This window comes from Procambarus clarkii, chromosome 47 (assembly GCF_040958095.1).
Source record: "Procambarus clarkii isolate CNS0578487 chromosome 47, FALCON_Pclarkii_2.0, whole genome shotgun sequence".
In the NCBI taxonomy this organism is placed as follows: domain Eukaryota; kingdom Metazoa; phylum Arthropoda; class Malacostraca; order Decapoda; family Cambaridae; genus Procambarus; species Procambarus clarkii.
In genome coordinates, this window is record NC_091196.1 from 25,455,231 (window position 1) to 25,471,104 (window position 15,874).

A 15,874-nucleotide genomic window follows, 5' to 3' on the forward strand; every position below is an offset into this window, starting at 1 on the left:
TCCTCTACACAAAGCCCACTCGCTGCTGTAATAGAACCTCGATTCAGCATCGCTCCTGTGCCAGGTAAGTCCACTACGGGCTCACCATAGCCCGTGCTACTTACAAAAGGTTCCTATCAGCACGGGCCGTAGTGGACTTACCTGGCACAGGAGCGGGACACTTAACTGTTCAGTTACGACAAAGGGGTAATTATATACGGTTTAGTGCGCATGCTGTGTTTATACGCGACACGGTTTGGAGGAGGTGGGGGAAGGGTTGATCTTTAGTTCCTGGGCCCACCTCTCATCCCAGACTAACTGGCATGTTTGATTATTAATCACGCGGGTACCATCAAAATTGAATTCCTACATGTGTGACTTCTACCTTTGCTCTCCTAACTGTTAATTTCCCTAACATAACCAAACACCAACGAACGTCAATGTTTTTACTATACGTGATTCTTGGGGGTCACGTGTCCAGCCCAGTCTCCCTGTCCCCGCTCCCCCCCCCCCCACAACCCCTCCCCCTGCCCTCATGTTAAGCCTGCCTATCCTGGTCAGCTGTTAATACCCCAAGTATCATCAGGCAAAATAATACCCGCATCACACCTCCCTTCTTAAGGTGGAGAGTGGAACAGGGCTCCGTGGCTCAACAGGACCTCACGAATCATCCCCGGATGATGCAACACCGTCTCCTATGCAGTGGCTAGAGAGTGAGAATCTTACGATGCATGTAGTGCTTTAAGAGGGCAAGGTAGTTCAGAACAATCAGACTAAGACCGTTTATCACCTCACTTCCTGTTAACCAAGACGCTTTAGTTTATAAATGCTCACCTTGGACCACAGTAAGTCCACTACGGGCTCACCATAGCCTGTGCTACTTGGAACTTGTTCCGAGTACCTGAATCTATAACAACAACAACCACACACCAGGTTCAATCTTTTGTTATATATTGTAAATTTATAAACGAGAGCTGATCTATGTTTTTAATCAAGTCGTTTTATCAGTTTCCTTCCGCGACCTCGACACCACCTGCTTGCCGCCTTGATCAAACTACACTTCCTAAATACTCTGGGTTATCATGACTCACAGCTATTAAGATAACCAATTATAGTCCCTCTTCCTTATCATGACTTTCACGTGTTCAAAAACCACAAAACCATACCTTCCTATAGTGATATCCAGGATTTTCGTATCTCTCTGCCACAACCCGACATGCTCGGTCATGGCAGGGATAAGAGGCAGGGATAAGGAACAGGGATAAGGGACCCATCACTAGGGGGCACCACGGAGCTTCAGGGCGCGTCCCTACAGGATCGCCACCTTTATGTAAACAAGGTGGCGACAGGGACGACACAAGAGCCGTCTGCCACGACACCTTATTGACAACAAATTAACAAGCATATCATCGGACCCACGAGAACACGAATCGTCGACATGCTAACAACGATGTCCAAAATCTATTATAAGAGTGAGAGGACAGAGCAAGAGCAAGCAAAAGAGGAGCGCGCTTACACACAACTCTACAACACCAATATTTGTATTTGTTGACAAATTATAATTAGTCTAAAAATGCACGATTTACAAAAATAGTGCATTTTTTGCTATTCAAGCCACCTGCAATCTTACTAAAACATTAAAGTCATGAACTTAAGAAAAAAGATCCAATTAATTTAATAAAGTTTGAGGATTGTGGAGGGTGCAGGAACCGTTGTGCAAGGTGCAGGGGCGGTGTTCACCCACCACAACCACCCACCAAGGACACGTCCGTCCGTACATGTCCACCCACAAAGACGTGTACAACACTGACCGCCACCAACCTCATACCAGAATGAATGGAAAGTCCCAGAGTGACCTCCGTCACTTACACATTTGCATACAGCCAAAATAATAGTCAACCACGTCTAGTGCCAATCGGGTTCTCAGGTTAGGAACATTTTACCTTAAACTTGTACAGCCAAAATACTGACAAGGTGTATCCAGAGGGCCACTAACCCCAGAATTAACGACACGTAATCGTGTCACAACGATGTGATGATGTGACGACTTTTATTGAATTTTGTAACTAGCTCATCAAGACTGTAACTTGCTTAGCGAAATGAATTGTGGGGTTCAGTCCTGAACCCATTATGTGCCTCAGTAACCCTTTCCACTACCGCCCACAAGATGGGTATGGGGTACATAATAAATGAACTAACTAAACGACACGTTCTTCTACCTGTAGAGACCAACACTAGCTCAGTTCCCACTTTAAATATGCCATCATGCGACACCTAATTATTGGACATGAAAACTGCCATCACCGAGTAATTTTCCGCTAAATTTTATATTACACCAGCTTTGATATCTACCTGAACACTTTGACCTAAAGCTTTATAATTGTACAAGACTCCGCATAATGCCGAGCCTAAAATGCATGCGGTGGCCAGAGTTCTCAGCCCCTTGTATCTTAACACTTGTATAGTGGGGAACAAACTGGACGAGTTCTTTACACAAGTTTCTACACACAGCCAACAACCTTCACACAACCCAGCTTCCAAGCGAGCACACTACCTCCGTCATCAATCTAAGGACGCGGATTAAATTTCGAAGCCATTACGATCTTGAGGTTCAGCGCCAGCAAAGAAACCTTAAAACAAAAGCCTTGAGAAAACCAATACAATGTAGCTTTGTGTTCCCGCCACACTTGGTGGTTAAGGTTCCTTGGTTGCTATTGTACAGCCTCTCGCAGCCACCGGTGGACACCTCGCCAGACCAGCCAACCACCACCTTGGTTGCCATACACGGGGCCGCCTTTCACAACCACGCTTCGTAAATATATATATAACTTACACCTTCCTGAAGACTCGTTACCCGCACGTGTTCATTAGCTACAAGTACAGACCATGTCAACACCTAATTAATTTTGACGTTCTAGTCAAATTTTAGTTCCATTAACACAAAGATGCTATGGACAAATTTGGGCATGTCAAAGATAATATCAAGTAGGGCCTAACGTTTAAACCTTGCCAATATCGTGGGTTTTAACTTGCTAGATTCTTTATCTAGATCTTTATCTAACCCGACCAGGAGGGATACTCCAATAAAATATTTAGAAACACATCTGGGTGATATTACACATCCACAAACGGCTCGTTTGTCAAGATCTGATATTACCTGAAAATCAAATCATACCGAGTGGATTTGGTCATTCTGACACAAAAACAGTCAATTTAACTGTCAGCACCTCACAGTTCGCAAGAATGTCAACTATGGGACCAGTGAAATGCTGAGCTTTTAAGCAAAACTGCGTAAAAATGAAATGTTGAAAACTTATGTTAGGCATTCTCATTTACTATTTTAAGAAATAAATTACCTAATTTTGTCTTTAGGGGAATCGCCCACATCCAACTATCAAGCCTTCTATACCGTTGTTTTGTCAGTTCCAACGTTTTGCCGACACAGAACCTTACAAATATAATTATAAACTTGCTTCATTCACTTCATCTATATATTTAAAACGCAAAATAGCGCAAGCAAAAACAAGAAATCCATAACATTTATAATTTGTCGCCGCCACATCTACCATTAGAAACTATGAAACATCGAGGTGCGAATAGGACAGCGACGTCCGTTGAAAATCTTCTTGATAAGAGTTAAGGATAGCCTTTGTTGGCGAGTGACCAAGGCTGGGGCTAATCTGGTCCACGGAGCGACCCGTATGTGCGCGCCAGGCTTGCGTAATGGGACTTACCAGAGGTCACACACACAACAATCCCCAGTAACATCAAGTATAACAGTGTCAACGTTATACTTTGTTATGCTGGCATCGTTTCTCATTAACCAAAGGGTACAGTCAGCCCACAAACACTGCAGGTTTAATAAACATTACAGTCACCAATCACAAAGATCTATGTTTTAAACACTAACTACTCGTATAACCTAAATTTCAGTGACCTGAACCATCCTTAAAATTGCACAACTATGCTTTCGTCTCCAATAGCCGTCCCCCCTCGTGTCATGCTTCCCAACTCTCCTAGTCGAATGTCTCCAGTATTCCGTCACGTTCCTCCCTTGCCGCTCTAATTCACCCTACTTCCTCCTTTACAGTCAGCCTCAACTAGAGTCAGAGTTCTTCTACTGCCCAAACATGGCCCGAGGCGAGGCTCCTCTTGTGACAACCATCTTAAAGACTGTTGATTGATCAATTGCACCACAATTTGCCTCTATAAAAGAGGTGGGTTGTACTCACCTGTTGTAGACTCTGCAGGTGGCGTTGTTGACCCGACTGTCTGAGAGGTACCTGCGGTGATCCTCGAAGGCGTCCTTGATGGCCGTGATGCCCAGTACGAACAAGAGCGGCATCATCGCCACCTCCTTCCCGAAGGCGTTCACGGCCGGCACGAAATTCAGCAGAACGATGAATAAAAAGTACAAGTTGGCGAATCTGAGAACATACGAATATTTCCACAATTACACACGAACACCGCCTAGTATAGAAACACTGGAATAATCACAACATTCATAACTACTTTATAGCGGCGATTGGGTTATACATGCTAACCTGTAAACTATCTTCCTGATTAACGATTCTTAACAATAGCACTGATTTAGACGAAAAAATCTTACAAGACTAGACAAGTCAAATGGCAGGACTAGACTAAGCGGAATCCAAAAATGGAAAAAAAATCAGTAATATTTACTCAACAATTCCATGACAATACATTTAGTGGCAGAGTTACTTTCGGCCCCTTGCACCATGGACTCCTCGATGCCTTATAAACATTTTGTTCGGCAAGAATTTCATCTTTTACTTAGGTTGCACCATCTGTCTTTAATATGGACACAGTTATAGAAACGGCATACAAACTAAAGCTATCTGTCGATTATATAAAGTATACACAGACTACCACCCACTCACATATACTACAACCTACCACCCGGGACCAAAGAGCCAGAGCTCAACCCCCGCGAGCACAACTAGGCAAGTACCCACACTCAGACTACTACCCACTTCCCATCATAGACCACGTGCCCTGTGTACCCACTGCAACTAATAACTGAAGCTGGTCAAAGAGAATTACGGACTGACCTGTGGAACTGCTCGAAGAGGTTCTTGGGGAGGAAGGAGAGGACTGTGTACTTGGTGGTGCAGATGCTGTTGTCGGGGTAAGCGCCGTTGGGGTGCTGGCCCGCCGACACGTGGGGAGGCACCACGTGGTTGGGCACTACCATACGCGTCCGGCTCTCCTCTGGCACCTGCAGGATGCACACAGCACAAGCTGGTTAGTGGGTGGGAGGGGGGGGGGGTCTCGCTTGATCAGCACGTATGTTGCGCGAGTAATTTAAGACGCCCCAAAACACCTCAATCTACACACACACAGACATTACCTTCTTCCAGAAGAGGATCTTCTGCAGGAGTGTGCGCTTGTTCTGTCTGATTGTGTAGATGGACTCCGAGCGGGAGGCCTGCCGGGCGTGGCCTTTCGGGAAAGACGAGGTCCTGGAGAGTGTCTTCTTTATCTGCTGTTGCTGTTCTCTCTCACGCTCCCGCTCCTCGTGACCCGCCGGCAGGATGAAGTCAGTCTTGGATCCCATTCGCTTGTGACCCCGCCCGCCCTCCATCAGCTGCCCGTGGGAGAAGGTCCGCTGGTGCCCCATGGCGCCACCAATGCCTTGGGGAAGCGTGCCGCCTTCACCAGACGCCACACAAGGAAATCAATTATTAATCCGACAACTCGTACATGCTTTTAATAAAACATCAGTTCCCGTTTATACTTGCATTCACTTATAACAATACATTCACTATCTCATGCATCTTCAATTTTAAATCCTTCAATATTATGAGGCCCAGATCTTGAGCCCATTGTTATTGTGACGAAGTGCATTGAATTTTATAACTAGCTCGTCAAGATTTATTATCTTGCTTAGCTAAATGAAACGTGGGGTTCAGTCCCCGAGTCCATTATGTGCCTCGGTAACCCTTTCCACTACCGCCCACAGGATGGGTATGTGATACATAATAAATTAACTAAACTAAGTTATATAAATGAACTAAACTAAGTTATGAGGCCTAATCTACAAGCAAGAACATCCGTGTGGTGACAAGATGGATGTCTACCGTTTGCGCTTACATGACTGCACTGACACACGCGCACACGTAGGAATAATAATAAAGTTCATAATAATTAATGGTTTTATATATAAAAAATGTAAAATGTTAAAAGGTTTTCTGCACATTCTCCAGACCAGCTATTTCGTCAGGGGGGTGAATTAAAATGTTATGTGCAGCAATATTTCATCCTGGAGTATAAATGATTTCAGAATGTCATTTGGCATCTTGTGAAAAGGTCGTTACCCAGCCTATATCTTTCTTGCAGTTGTGACAGTTACTTTAGTGTGATCTGACTGTTTCCCAGCTCTTATGACTGCCGCAAATGCTACAATTTCCTTCGTCTATCATCAGTTTTCTGTGACTGTCGTCCAGAAAGGTTGACAAATTTAACACATTGAGTATATTAGATACGAAAAATACGTCGCATTAGTGTCTCTAGCAGGGTGTTCAAGACTATCATTTCATTTATGACTTAAGCCAGTGTATACTGGAATAACACAGGAGTAAGACTTGCTATTCACCATCTCCCGTGAAGGGTGTACTGCTGCATGGTGGCACACCGCACTGTCACACACCACCGCACTCACAGGGTCATGAAAACACCCGCGCACACACACACTCACTCCCTCCCTCCCTCCCACGCACCCACTCACTCACCTTGGTCAAATATAGGCGGCTCCCTGCTGATCATGATGCCGCCGTGGGAGACGCTGCGGGTGTGAATCCGCCGTCCCCCGCCGCCCACCCCCGAGGTCCCGCCCACGCCGCCATGACCCTGGGCGTAGGCATGGGCGCCTTCATCACCGTACCCACCACCGCCGCCGCCGCCCGATGTACCGTTCATCCTTACGCAACATCACTCCATCTATGCCTGCAACAGATAACATGTGCATGCGCTATAGACCAACATATTAGCACAGCAAGAAACAAATGCCAGACGTTAACACTTGCAAAGGTGCGCTCGTGCCTGTGCGTGCGTACATGCGCGCGTCAAGTGCAACCACATTTCTCAGCTGGACTGGCCTTGGTGACCAGGTCTCCGTCACACAGTGTATCATCACAAATAGCGTGTACCGAGAACGCATGAGAAATGCAATTGGCAGACTATTAATTTGTGGAGAACACTGAACAGTGTTGACGGTTTATGATTACGGTATATGCTAGAGCCATCTCCTGGGAACGTTGGACAACTGTGGCCAGTACTCTTACACACTGTGCAAGGTTGAGGGCTAACTAAAATGAAAAGGCTCTCTCGTATCTCTTTCCACTACCTTTAGGAAGCTGTACTGCCAACACAAATTAAACAATGCCTCTGTCGTACAGCAAAACTTTCACGGAAATGACAGGAAAAATAATGCCCAACTCAACTACCGTACCACCACTTCTCATAATATTACAACTCGTATTATTTAACTTTACTTAATATAGGTAGCCTAATAACACAAAACTGACAGTATTACATAATTAGATGTTCTCACAGGGGGCGGCACGCGAATACTTCGGCCCACCAACCATAACCAGTTATCTGAAGTAAAACGTCCTTATGGTACGTTATGGTAACCAAGGTAGCAAGTGCAACATGCTATGAAAAGCAGATATTCACAAAAATCCACGTTTTTCAGTGCACCGGCTGGTTAGGTGGGTTGCTTGGGCAACCCGTCCTCTTAAGTTGTCACAAAGATTCCGTACTAAATTACTTAAGTACTTACTTTCCGTACTTAACCTAACCGATGGACGTACACAGAAAACGTGGTTTTTGTGAACCGCCATGATTTATAGTATATCATATTTTGGGATTTTTGTCAAAAATGTTATGCATTATTCGAGAGGACAGGTTAGGGTTTGTTTCTGGTAAGGTTAGAACTCTGGATTTTGTAGGTTGTGGCAAATGAAGAGAACTGAGCGAGCCACCACCAAGCAGCCCCCCTTCAAGGATATCCGGTGCCTTGGAACGCACTCTGCACCTCCAGTTCTGGGTACACCTTTTTGCGAACAAAAGTATGACAAAACACATGACCTTGGAATTTTCGCCATTACTTGGAATATCTTTAATATCAAGCCCTTGAAATTTTCGTACATGTGCAAGTGTTGTGTGCGTGGCTGTGTGAGTGCTGATCTGTGTCTTCGGAGAGTGAGCTCAAGTTCTCTAGCCCCGCCACAACTTACCTGGTGCATGTATACCTTCACAAATTTCAATACGGCCATACTTGCTTCTGGAGCAATGAATGATGGTTGCTTCCACCTCCGAGTCAAGCTCATTTCGCTTTTTTCCCCACTCACTGGATACCGTACGCATGTTTACAGTGCTCTGGCTAATCTGTCTTTCAGAAAAGTAAGCCAAAGAACACGTGCCTCGTTCAGTTGTCCCTAGTTCAGAGAAGACTGTGTATCCACTTTACATTCTGCCCAGTATCTTGTTCTGTGATCATATTGCTTTATTTCATTCTCTTCCATGGTCAGTTCACTTATACCTTCAGACCTCTCATTATATTCTTGTGCTGCAACAAGTGTAAGCTCCATGATGGGGCCGAACTCTAGGTCCGGTCTCTTGTGTAATTTACAACTGAAAGACTTTCATGTTTTCGAGAGCCACTCTTATGTTTGCTACCTTGTATATGCAGCCGATTTTGTCTGCGTGTTTGGGTGTTCCACACTCCACCAGGTCCCTTCTGACTACACCAACAGCTTCCCTGGTGTATTATACTGACGTCTTCTCTCAAGTCTCATTACTGTTTATTTTAAGTGAGATTAAACTAGTCAGCCATTAATCCCCACATTCCTGCAGGACGACCAGGTCCTCCGGCAGTCTTTATGTCGTCCTCTCCGGTCCTTAACCATTTACCAATTTACTGTCTCCAAGCACTGAAACGTACGATCCTACTTCCTCCGGAAGGTCATTTACATAAATAAGGAACAGTGCCTCATGTTTCTGTCGTCGTGTACCTCATTGCCTTCTCTTTCCCTCGTAGCCAGACTAGTTCCCTGGTGTCTGCCTGCAAACGATCACGTCGTCCGCGTCAGCCCAGTGTACTTAGCATCCCAAGGTTTCCCCACCCACCATAATGACTCCAACACATTACTACGTCACAGTCTATGTACAGCTGGACATTGATTTTCACACTCTTGATTTCTTTGATATTAATAATCATTTGTATTATCAATAGCATGTTATTTGTATGACTACAGTTATGATTATTGTCTGACGTCAATACCATGGCCACAGGCTATACACAATTTACCTAATCTGGTGGTGGTTCAAAATTTGTTAAAGAAATCCCAAAGTGTGTCCAACAGAAAGAGGGTTCAAGGTTCTTGAGCCTATCAGTACTGCTGGAGCCCTTCTAAATGAAACTCAAATTCTTAGAGCAGAAGAATGTGCTTCACAAGCACAAGGTGCTAGTGAAGGCCACTCATAAATCAATGAGGTAATTATCAAGAGTGTGCCCGCGCGCAGTCAGCATGACTTAACACTTAGAAGGGAGACGGGGACAAGGAGCTGGGATACAAGGAATGGTGCCCGACCACTTGACCATCGGGGATCGAACGACGAATATGCAAAAAAAACAAGGCTGTCGCTATACCGACCAGTCCATGTTTATGGGTGACAAGTATATCTTATCTTTCCATCTTACAATATAGAACAGGTTCTTCTCGGTACATTCACCACCACCATTGCCGTTAATAATTGTAATGATTCATAATAAAATAAATGTTCAATAAGAGTAATGCCGATTGGACATGCATTTAAAATAGACCAGACAAATTGCTTCAGGTCAGTAATTATTAACGTGAAACAAGTAGCCCAGCCCGTCTGCTCGCTCACTATATTCAGTTCCTATATATCTAGACTAGCCCATTAACATTCCTCAGAAAGAACCTTTCACGACAGTTCCCCGTTGCGAGTACGTTGGTTCCATGACCCGACCTTGAACACGCCGGACTAGGATAAGACGCAGCAAAGTATCTAGGACACGGGCTCGCCATAGCCCGTGCTACATGGACATTTCGTTCTGAGTAGCTAGATCTAAAACACCAGCATCTAAGACCCGTCCTTGGGCGCCAGTATACCCCAGGGCGAGGGACGCCAGGCCACCAACCATCCCAGGAAAGCTGCCACTTAGGGCTAACGTAGCGTGTGGAAGACAACAAGGAAATGTCGGTAACATTCCGACACGCAGACTCTCGCTTCTATCTGTATGTACTTCCAAAACAAGAGTAATTTAAGCCTGGCGTCTATCTTTAGATGCTAATTAATGTACATTACAAAATCAGCCATTGGCGAGACTTCAAATTACCTATATAGTGTACTTGCACACCTGTACCTGCGCTGTTATTTGTGAGTAAAACATTGGCAATAATAAATTAATCAAAGCATTCACTGGCTGCCAAATGGAGGAGCCGCAGGACACCACCTCGGCTGACCACAAAACTTGGATTCAGTGTTGTCGGGTCTCCCCCAACGCGCCATTACCGAGGTACTGGGGTCCACACATCTAAATTTGGTGAATATATACGATTACGCCACTTGATACATCGAGCAATGTCATTGGCGACTATATTAGTACTCCAGAGGGGGATGAACAGAGGCACACACTGATCTATTAGTAATCCTCCCGCACGTGCGTACACCACTATGGCCTTGGAGGTGGCGCGTTTAGAGGGTTTACGGTTTCAGGAAGTTGTGTTGATTGGGGGTTCGTCGTCAAACATCGAGTACGATGAAGGTCCCCATAGCCGCCGTACATCACTACAACCCGGAAGCTACAGTGTGCAGAGCGAGCTGCTGTCGCCTTCGAGCGAAGGGGATGGAGCCAGGAAGAGCGAGCGAGGACACTATACAAGAGTACGGAGGCAATAGTAGAGTAAGCAAGAGGGAGGGGAGTACAGAGACGTAAGATCCGAGGGTTCACAGGTCCAACTACAAACACTTAGACATTGGTACAGTAATGTCCAAGCGATAGCAGGACCACGACCACACAAGAAAAGCAAATACATGAAGGAATGCAGGTAGGAACCTTGGCTTTAATGGCAGTTAAGCCTGGTCACAAGCCACGCCTAACACCACACACTGTACTTTATACACCCACACTAGCAGCGCCACCATCAACAACGTTGCCTCGGCACTCACATTCTTAAGGATTAAAACTTGCAATTGTTATGAAGAGCATCACAAGGGGAACTAAACGTTAAGAGAACTTGAAATATATATATAACTGGAAAACCCTTGAACCGGTAGCATCTAGAATCTATACTCTTACAGCATTCATACTCACTAAAAGCACTGTTGCAGCTTCCAAATGATTCGTACAAGGCAATTAAAAACTAACAGCGAAACGTGGACTTGAGAACCATTGGCTATACATTATTGTAAAGAAACCTGTTCATCTGTATCCATCTAACCTGACGTACACTTGTTTTCAAGCTTCAAACAAATACTTGCATTAAGCTGTACTTAGAAGATGCATATGACTATTATAATTATGTAATTATAAATCTATTCCACCACAGCCAACTCCTAGAGCCTTAAGCCATTAGATAAGAACAAAAACAAAGCTCCGTTCCGATTGGCTAATCTGAATTGAAACTATCTTAAACTACGGAATGCTTAGCAAAGATTGTTCAAAACTACGGAATGCTTAGCAAAGACTGTTCAACAAATTTCAACAAATTCCTATGAAATTACACGAAGAGTAAAAACAACACTAAAATGCAAATTAATGTGACTTTACTTTATAAGTTGACAAAATGACACTGTTTAGAGAGGAGTGAGGGCAGTGTTTGTATAGTGATCCAGACGGTACAACTCCAGTCTATCTAAAACAGCATACAAAGCCACGCTGGTACGCGTCCCGCTGGCCTGCCCTCCCCCTCTCATACCAGTTACAAACTTTACATCTGATAAGTTATCTTTGCTTTCTTCCTCGTCCTCCTTCACTTCGCTCGTGTAACCGACTCATTTGATGCTGTAGTTGTGGTTGAGAGGAGTCACCTGGTGCTCGCCTGGCCTGGCGAGTCGATGGGTATGATCAAGCCCAGTCAATTTCATAGGTTTGTAGTCTAGGTCCGTACACTAATTCCCTTCTTACGGACTATTCCTGCCCGTGCCACCTCTCTTGGGTGTCTTAATCTTTATGAATCACTAATTCCCTTGCCAGTCATCAATCAAATCAGTCAACGAGTCTGACAGCCAGTCGGTCATTAAGGTAATGGGTGAAACAAGGAGTCAGTATGCCAAGTTAACGAAGCACCCACCCCGAGGGGAGAGAGACTGATGTAACCAGTCAAGTTCAAGAGATGGGCAGTTGACCAGTCGGACCACTAGTACCAGCATCACCCTTGGCGCTCCAGTTTCAAGCGCTTGAGTGATTTTATTACCCTAGGGGCGTGGGTGGGGCATTTAGCAGTCTCTCAGAACGACAGCACAGACAGTACCAACCGTCATAAGTGACCGTGGCAGCGCGGCGTGAAGGTGCCGCCACTCAAGGTCACGTGACGAAGAGTAATTAAAAAATAGCATAGGCTATAACCCGTCAGGAAGTGCATCCTTGACTTACATAACTTATTTCATTAGTTTGGCTCCTAAGGTTTAAATAAGAAAAAAACTACGATAACTATAAAGTTATTTTAACAGTTCCTCTTCCTTACCTGCGTCAGATGTATAGTTCAATGGCTTGTGCTTGGAATGAGGAAGCTAGGGTATATAGGGTGAGCATTGGGATGATTGTTGTTATAGATTCAGCTAATCGGAACAGGTTCCAAGTAGCACGGGCTATGGTGAGCCCGTAGTGGACTTACCTAGCACGGGGGTGGTGCCGTCTCTCTGGAGCACTGGGAGGCGGGAGAAGGGAGGCTGGGGAGAAGGGAGGCTGGGGTGAGCGTAGGGGGGTTCGGGTAATCTGAAAGGTCAGGTGTCACTGCCCGCTCTTCATCCGCACCCAACACTTACTTTAATGGAATTCACATCCTCCAATCCCTTACCTTTACCCGTCCCCTAACCCTTTACCTTTACCCCCAACCCTCAAGGCTCTCGCCTACCTAGTACAATCCATCACCATGTATCGTATTTTTTGTTACACGGTAACAAATATTTTATATTTCGCAGTGAACAGGTTAGGCTCGCACGCTGCTGCTAAACGCCCAGAGGCTGTACGTTTGTCACAGGGGAGGAACGGTCTGTGTAGTGGCAGGGTAGCTGCCTCTACCCCTCCTTCCCTCCCTCCCCCTACCCTACCCCACCCCTCAACATCCCTTGCTTCGCCTACCTAGCACCAGTTTAATGGATTACCGGGAACATTTAGTTTAGGTCTAAACAATACACAGCGGTGAAAAAACGCATTCTAAATGTTGAAAGTACACGTGCACCTATAAATACAGTTATGCCAATGACCTTCTGGGGTCATATAGGTCAAAGGTGAAAATGAAGCATCTGTGACGCCATTCCATGAAAGGTTTCTGCAAAGGTTTCAATTATATTAGAGGGGCGAGCGTTTCATAACTTTCTTAGAGAAAAAGAATGAAATCAAGAGCGTTAAAGAGGAAATAGCGTGCAAGATCCAGGGATCAGTCTCTCCGCGGTCCTGTCTCTCTCTGGCCTCTTGTCCAACCACTTGGGTTAGACAGTAGAGCGGCGGTCTCTCTTCATGCAGGTCGGCGTTCAATCCCCGACCGTCCAAGTGGTTGGGCACCATTCCTCCCCCCGTCCCATCCCAAATCCTGACCCCTTCCCAGTGCTATAGTCGTAATGGCTTTGCGCTTTCCACTGACAGTTCAATTCAATTCCCAGGCCTCTTCGTTAACTGGTTAACCATTTAGCCTGTTTGGTGGCCGCAGCTCTAAGTCTACCTTAAAAACCACGGCCCAACTTAACGGATATCTTCGAAAGCGATTACACTTCCTCGTAATCAGAGGTCTGTAATTCCCCATATATTTAGTAACTCTTTAAAAGACGGGTGATTACAAAAATCTTACAAGTTCATATTGCGTCACTCAATGGTCATATTGAACAGTCTACCACGCCGCCTAGTCTCCAACAATATTGCAGAATGCAGATTTGTTAGTCTTAATATTTTACAGATGTCGATTATGGGGCGTCTCTCTCTCTTGCCTGTACTCCAGATATGCAAGTTATGGATTCTGGAATTGTGTTCCATTCATTCTAAGAGATGAGCAACATCGGCAGCCTTAAAAGGAACAATTAATGTCCAACAGTATCCAAACCTGTCAAAATTATCAATGGCTTCACATCGTTTGTATGACTGGTTGTTATCCAGCCTATATGATTTTAGTTTCAACAGGTACTTTGATGTGGGAATGGTCCGTCCTGGACCATCGACTTGAGAATGGTCCAGGACGGACTGAAACGTCGTCGTCCCTTCACCTTCAAGTGTGTGGTCTGGTCAACATACTTTAGCCATGTTATTGTGATTCATCGCCTGCAACAGTTACTTTATTGTGATCTTTAAATGTAAGGTATATAATCATACTATCATCAAGTCCGTTTTCTCCGCTTATGGTATAGTTTGAGACGAGAAGGAAGGAGAGGAAAAGTGAAAGAGCAGGGAGCGAGAGCGGGCAATGACTAGTTATACCAATGTATCAAGGAATGGCATCAATGTTTTCCAAGGACCGCTTGACTAAGGTTTCTGATGAACAGTCAATCTTTCACAGGGTTTCTGGCGGGCGACTGAGTGGTCGTCGTCGTCGTCGACCGGGGTGTACAACTCCTGATGGCTAGTTTTAGTCTGCAACACTGCTGTTGACTAGGGTCATTTTAATTTTGCCCCGAGGGGAGAGTATTGGGCAGAGCCACTCGTCCTGTGAGTGAATACACCGCCATAGCAGCACGCACAACCCCCAGTAGGAAGAAAACCCGCTGGGTTGTTCAACATGTCATTAGTACCCATACATAACTTGCTTAACGTCTCTCGTGAACAGCTTATCAAACAAGATTAACATTTGTCAACCCTTAGGTACTTTATCTTGTGGGTGTAAAATGGGGGAAATTTTTAAGAACAGTATCTGTATTTAACATGGTATTTTCCCAACTCAATGTGGGGTTTATATTATTCTACACATTTCTAATTGTCAGTCATTGATGCTAATGGCACACCGGTGTTCAACACTACTCGGGTCTGATCTCTTCAGGCTTCTAACACAGTATAAACCCCAACTCTCAACTGACTAATAAAACTTTCACACATTTCTTCATGCGAACTTTACTGCTTAATTCTCCCATAAACGTATCAAACGATTCTATACGATTTTCTACTATAGAATTCCACAGAATCGTGCAAATTATCGAAACAGGATTTGATAAAAATCCGTAGTATAGAAAGAGGCAATGAAAGAGACTAGGCGATACACACTTTCAAAGTCAAAGTCACGTAGTCAAAGCGCCACTTTGTGCAGCGTGAGGCACTACTGACCAAAGGGAACAAGTGCACGAGCGGGAGGGGAATGGCGCCAGCTTGTACATGGGGTGAACTAACCAGCTTTATTACTTACCTGCCTTCATCAACGCACCGGATGCATGGCCCCACAACTATTTTCACCTCCATTCTGCTCCCTCCCTTTCACCTTTACTTTGTTTTTGTTGCGAATCCTCCACTTATCAGCTTAGCCCCGTCACTTGTCTGTGCCCGCCTTCCCTCCCACTATTTATCTGTAGGGAAGAGCTAAACTGTGGTAAGGGAACGAGGGAGAGTAGACAGAGGGTAGGTCAGAGGCTAGAACGTGAAAGACTACATAAAGGAGATAAAAAGCTTAGGCGAAGGGAACAAAATGCAGGAAGGTGTGGCAAG

The 15,874-nt window shown here is 45.1% G+C and overlaps 1 protein-coding gene across 2 annotated transcripts in view; it reads right to left on the bottom strand.

The window, feature by feature from the left end:
- LOC123763021 (phospholipid-transporting ATPase VD) overlaps nt 1-15,874 on the bottom strand; it is an 82,275-nt gene that overhangs the window by 47,602 nt on the left and 18,799 nt on the right. For both annotated transcript variants that reach the window (XM_045749954.2, XM_069302178.1), the window contains exons 3-6: nt 6,732-6,945; nt 5,351-5,652; nt 5,052-5,218; nt 4,212-4,406 (exon numbers count right to left, since the gene is read on the bottom strand). In XM_045749954.2, coding sequence (XP_045605910.2) covers nt 4,212-4,406; nt 5,052-5,218; nt 5,351-5,652; nt 6,732-6,918 — 851 coding nt within the window. In that variant the 5' untranslated portion in view covers nt 6,919-6,945. The remainder of the gene's footprint in view (nt 1-4,211; nt 4,407-5,051; nt 5,219-5,350; nt 5,653-6,731; nt 6,946-15,874) is intronic.